The sequence below is a fragment of the Carcharhinus amblyrhynchos genome, chromosome 18, assembly GCF_965287045.1.
Source record: "Carcharhinus amblyrhynchos chromosome 18, sCarAmb.v2.hapA, whole genome shotgun sequence".
Taxonomy (NCBI): Eukaryota; Metazoa; Chordata; class Chondrichthyes; order Carcharhiniformes; family Carcharhinidae; genus Carcharhinus; species Carcharhinus amblyrhynchos.
This window is the reverse complement of record NC_137341.1, coordinates 3,946,721-3,952,591: the sequence shown is the minus strand read 5'-3', so window position 1 is coordinate 3,952,591 and position 5,871 is coordinate 3,946,721. Positions and strand designations below refer to the sequence as shown.

Genomic DNA, 5,871 nt, shown 5'->3' with positions numbered 1-5,871 from the left:
GGTTCAATTCCCATGGCAGGCGGCACGGTAAAATCCCAGCCCCTGTCTTTTTCAGTGATAAATGTAACCTTTCTTCCATTAGTCTCTGTGTAAAGACTATAGGATGGAGACTGTCAGACTCTTAGTTCTGATCAGAAGGTGCTCCAATATGAACCTGACTCATCTGCCATTTGCTAATGCAAGACAGACAATGGATTTATAATTGCTACAAGTCTTTCTTGGGCAGTTTGCTCTTCCACTGAACTGCTGTGTAAATTTCTACATAGGTGACGGGCTGTATGTTGCAGTATTTCTCTGCTTTTTATTCTGAAATGAGTGTGTTTATGTGAATTATACACAGTAGACCAGGTATCGTTTGATGAAAGCAAATTTTATTGTTCCTCAGGAAACAGCATTTGAAGCAGTTTAACAATTTTTATTGGAAAATGCACGATGAAGTATGCAAACTGGATTAAACAGCACAGGCTAGGGCAAAATTGTTGGTTGAAAAGAGTGAGGATTTATTGTCACGCAGTTTGAGGAAACGTGTACGCAGCGGTTTCAAGGATGTGAATCAAACTGCGTTCTGCTTCAGTTTGCTGGCTGCGTTTCTAACGATAACGGGAGCTCAGTTCTTGGGAAATGGCAGAGAGCAGCTTGTCCACAGCGCAGTGGGTGGCTGGACTAAAGTCAGGCAGGTGGGTGGCCAAGGTGACCAGGATGCATTCTGAAAGCATCTGTGAAAGAAAAAGATCCAAGAAAAATTAATTCATCTCTTTTAGTCGGAGTGACAAGTGAGTGGAGTGTTGGTCAGAAGGGGGTCCTCACCAACATTTTACATGTAAAATGAACACCAGATGCTTAGCCTTTGATTCTTAATTGTGAACAGGACTATAATCTTTACAAAGTGACGTGTCGATTTGAAATGACCAGCGACTGGATGGTCAGAGCTTGTTGCAACGGACACCAGGACAATTCGATCAAATTGATACATACCGGGAAGTTCTGAGGATCCACCAGAAGCTTTTTGCCATGGGTTATTGCAAGAGCGTCCAGGTGATTGTGCAGGTCATCCAAGTGGTCAGCCGCTTTGACCACAGCGCGAATGACCTTTCCACCGTGCACTTGGACCTTTTGACCGGAAGCACTGTAATCTTTGTAATCAAAGTAAGATTTGGCTCCAGGATGAGTTGCAAACAACCTTCAGGAACAAAAAGAAGACCATTATTCTCTCTTTTGAAACCCCCAACCCCAAACCCATCATTGAAATTGGAATATCTAAAGATTATTCTTCAATGCAAAGAGCTTCATTCGTGTGGAACGCATTGAAATCTCAGGAGATTTCCCCATTCTTTTGCTTTGAGCTCACTGATCTCCCTGCTTTGCAAAGTTGTTGATACTGGGGAGAAAATTTCATTTCAGTTAACTCACAATTCCAGAGAAAATCAATCCAATAATTACCGTGACAGATTCTGGTCAGAAATGCTTTGAACGGAATGTAAATGTCATGAAATTACCTGGCCAAAGCTTCCGCGCCGTAAGCTTCAGGTGATTTTGCCAGCACCTGGGCGATTTCGCTGATCTTTCGCCTCTCAGTGTCAGTGAAAGTCATGGCTTCAGCTGTTGTGACTCGTTCAGACTCAACACCGTCGCGATACCTCTGGGGTGTTTTCCTCCCCATTTTTATTGCCTTTCTCCGAGACCCGCCCTCCAGCCCGCATTTGCCTGATTGGCTGTTGTTCTCGTCTCCAACTGTTCTGTTGCAAATGCGATGATAAAGAGCGACGTCGACTGGGGAACCAATCACCTCTTTCATTCGCAACTGTGAACCCAAGATAGCTGGGTGTCGGAGAACTGTTACCAAGCCACACCTTCTCCACGTTCCATTGGAAACATGTTTCAATGGTTTGATGAATTGAGTTCAGAGAGCGCAAGTGTGGCAGATATGAGGAAGCAGAGAGCGGCAACATTGAGTTAGTGCGAATTGTGACTCGAACAATTCAGAGAGAGAATGTTAAAGATTTTGATTACTACCTCCGCAGCAAAGATAATGCTGAGTACCTCTTGACATATTCACTTTTATCTGCTGTCAAAATAGAATATTCTGAACTCACGTGCCTTTAAAATAGAATAAGACTGAAAATGTAAAAATCTATTCCATACAGTATAGTAAATCATAATAGAACAAGATAATATTCCAAATTAAGCAACGCTCTGAACTCACTTGTCTTTTAGTTTGTTGAGAGCCATTCCTTTTACCATCTCTTCAGTTATCGGGGATATTATTTGTGGGGAGTGTTACCAATTGCTTCAAACAATATAGAAAGAGCTCTTCAAACCACCAATACACTATTCTAAAATACCTATTTTACTGCTGCATCTAATTTTACTCCACATTGAGCACTAAATGTTCAATTCCACACTATTTCCTTTACTCCTGTTGACATATCCTCTCATTTGATAAACGTGTAAAGCCACAATATTGGAAGATGCCACATGATCAAAGGGAATCGAAAAGCTTCATGTTAACATTTTGGGGAATGCTCACTCTCTGTCTTTAACTCTTTCCAAAGAAAGTATCTCAAAATTTCAAGACATTTCAGGAAAACATCCAACAAATAATGACTAAGAAGAGAATGATGAATTCCCAAGCGGCAACTCGAACACAGCTAGTACAGGAGCAACAGAGGATTATTGAGAATGAGCCAGGATGTTGAACTGTTTCCCCTTTCTGCAAGAGGATATTTGGGAGGAGATAACATAAGAACATAAGAAATAGGAGCTGGAGTCAGCCATCTAGCCCTTCGAGCCTGCCCCACCATTCAATAAGATCATGGCTGAGCTGAAGTGGATCAGTTCCACTTTCCCGCTTTTTCCCCATAACCCTTAATTCCCTTGTCTATCAGAAACCTATCTACCCGTGTCTTAAATATATTCAGCGAGGTAGCCTCCACCACTTCAACGGGCAGAGAATTCCAGAGATTCACCACCCTTTGAGTGAAGAAGTTCCTCCTCAACTCCGGTCTAAACTGCATCCCCCCCCTTATCTTGAGGCTGTGCCCTCTTGTCCTGCTGTCCTTTCGAAGCGGGAAGAATCTCTCTACCTCTACCCTATCTGTCTCCTCCATTATCTTATACGTCTCTCTAAGATCGCCCCTCATCCTTCTAAACTCCAACGAGTACAGACCCAGTCTATTTCGTCTCCCTTCATCGGCTAACCCCCTCATCTCCGGTATCAGCCTCGTGTACCTTCTCTGCACTCCCTCCAAGGCCAATATATCCTTCTGCAAGTGCGGTGACCAAAACTGCACACAGTACTCCAGCTGCGGCCTCACCAGTGCCCTGTACAGTTGCAGCAAGACCTCCCTGCTTTTATATTCTATCCCCCTCGCTATAAAGGCCAGCATTCTATTTGCCTTCTTGATCACCTGCTGCACCTGCAGACTGGGTTTTTTTGCGATTCATGCACAAGGACCCCCAGGTCCCTCTGCACCGTGGCATGCTGCAGCTTTACGCCCTTGAAATAATAATCCCTCCTACTATTATTCCTGCCAAAGTGGATAAATCCTGAATTAGTCAGAAGTGAAATGGGGAAATAGGAATTGTTCATTGAGAAATGACCAAGGTCCATCCAGTTTCTTTTCAACTAATTTTAGGATGTCAATATTCCCCAATTTGTTATGATTCCGAATGGAATGGCCCCAAATTGTTATGCTCCCAGGTGAGGAGGGAGGAATGGTTCCCTTTCTTGCCTCTCACTTGAGCGCAGCAAGCTTCATTTAAAAATGATCCCTTTCACTTGTGGATACCTTCCTGCAGTTCATGGCTGTGTTTTGCGGGATCTTTTGTTCCCGCTGCCATCAATGGGTTTTCCCGTTGTTCACGGATCCCATGAGAGAAAGTGGAGGGCAAAATTGGGTGCCGAGAAGATCGAGGCACTGGAAGCCCCGTACAGATTGCAGAGAGGGCTACACCGATTGTCCTCGCCCTCAAGCCAGATAAATCAGTCCGCAATTGCGGCGATCAGAAGTTATGGCCTCGCAGGTCTCTAATTTCGACAAGTAGAATTGAGGACTAGCACACCAAACTAACTGGCAGGTAGATGTTCTCCAAGTTGGATATGAGCCTTGCTTATCTTCAACTTGAACGAGATGTGGCATCCCGTACATTATGATCAATATTCACATAAGAAATAGGAGCAGGAGTCGGCCATCTGGCCCCTCGAGCCTGCCCCGCCATTCAATAAGATCATGGCTGATCTGATAGTGGACTCAGCTCCACTTCTTTGCCCGCTCCCCACAACCCTTAATTCCTTTTACTGTTCAAAAATTTACATTTCTTTGCCTTAAAAACATTCAATGAGGTAACCCCAACTGCTTCACTGGGCAGGGAATCCCACAAAAAAGGCGAGGCAAAAAATGGTTTGGCACAGATAAGAAGGGCCAAAAGGCCTGTTTCTGAGCTGTAAATTTTCCCTGGTTCTAAATTCACAATCCTTGGTGTGAAGAAGTTTCTCCTTAACTCAATCCCAAATCTGCTTCCCCTTATTTTGAGGCCATGCCCCCTAGTTCTAGTTTCACCCGCCAGTGGAAACAACTTCCCTGCTTCTATCTTATCTCTTCCCTTCACAGTCTCATATGTTTCTATAAGATCTCCCCCTCATTCTTCTGAATTCCAATGAGTATAGCCCCAATCTACTCAGTCTCTCCTCATAAGCCAACCCTCTCAACTCCGAAATCAACCCAGTGAATCTCCTCTGCACCCCCTCCAGTGCCAGTATATCCTTTCTCATGCAAGGAGACCAAAACTGTACACAGTAACTCCAGGTGTGGCCTCACCAGCACCTTATACAGCTGCAACATAACCTCGCTGTTTTTAAACTCCATCCCTCCAGCGATAAAGGACAAAATTCCATTTGCCTTCTTAACTACCTGCTGCACCTGCAAACCAACTCCTTGAGATTCCAGCACAAGGACACCCAGATCCCTCTGCACAGCAGCATGCTGCAATTTTTTACCATTTAAATAATAGTCCGTTTTGCTGTTATTCCTACCAAAATGGATGACCTCACATTTACCGAGATTGTACTCCATCTGCCAGACCCTCACCCACTCTCTTAGGTTATCTATATCCCTTTGCAGACTTTCAGCGCCCTCTGCACACTTTGCTCTGCGACCCATCTTAGTGTCATCTGTGAATTTTGACACTGCACTTGGTCCCCAACTCCAAATCTTCTACGTAAATCGTAAACAATTGCAGTCCCAACACCGATCCCTGAGGCATACCACTAGTCACTGATCACCAAACAAAAAAACACCCATTTACCCCCACTCTTTGCTTTCTGTCAGTTAACCAATCCTCTATCCATGCTAATACATTCCCCGTAACACCATGCACCTTTATCTTATGTAGCAGTCTTTGGTGCAGCACCTTGTCAAATGCCTTCTGGAAATCCAGACACACCACATCCACAGGTTCTCCATTGTCCACTGCGCATGTAGTGTTCTCAAAGAATTCCACCAAATTGACCTGCTCTTCATAAACCATGCTGCATCTTAACAATGAGAAAATGTATATTCAGATGTCTCACTATTTCTTCCTTGATGATCGATTCAAGCATTTTCCCGGCTACAGAAGTTAAGCTAACCGGCCTCTAGTTACCTGCCTTTTGTCTACCTCCTTTTTTAAAACAGTGTTGTCACATTTGCTGTTTTCCAATCTGCAGGAACCACCTCAGAGTCCCGCAAATTTTGGTAAATTATCACTAGTGCGTTTGCTATTTCTCCCACCATTTCTTTTAGTACCCTGGGATGCATTCCATCAGGACCAGGAGGTTTGTCTACCTTTAGCCCCATTAACTTGCCCAACACTGCCTCTTTTGCGATAATAATA

At 44.1% G+C, this 5,871-nt stretch overlaps 1 protein-coding gene across 1 annotated transcript; it reads right to left on the bottom strand.

Moving 5' to 3' along the window:
* Positions 1-349: 349 nt before the first annotated feature.
* On the bottom strand, positions 350-1,675 carry LOC145354629 (hemoglobin subunit alpha-like). The gene is made up of 3 exons (XM_080206060.1): positions 1,497-1,675; positions 976-1,180; positions 350-716 (listed from the first exon to the last, which is right to left on the bottom strand). Exons 1-3 carry the CDS (start codon positions 1,658-1,660, stop codon positions 591-593), a joined length of 495 nt encoding a protein of 164 aa, XP_080062186.1. The 5' UTR covers positions 1,661-1,675; the 3' UTR covers positions 350-590.
* Between the last annotated feature and the right edge of the window lie 4,196 nt (positions 1,676-5,871).

Bases quoted from the DNA above. Each gene is read 5' to 3' on its own strand.
- LOC145354629 (XM_080206060.1), bottom strand. From the start codon at position 1,660: ATGGGGAGGAAAACACCCCAGAGGTATCGCGACGGTGTTGAGTCTGAA. The intron at 1,181-1,496 runs GTAATTTCATGA...TTGTTCCTGAAG, and splicing joins GGCGCGGAAGCTTTGGCCAG to GTTGTTTGCAACTCATCCTG. The intron at 717-975 runs GTATGTATCAAT...TTTCTTTCACAG, and splicing joins TGGATCCTCAGAACTTCCCG to ATGCTTTCAGAATGCATCCT.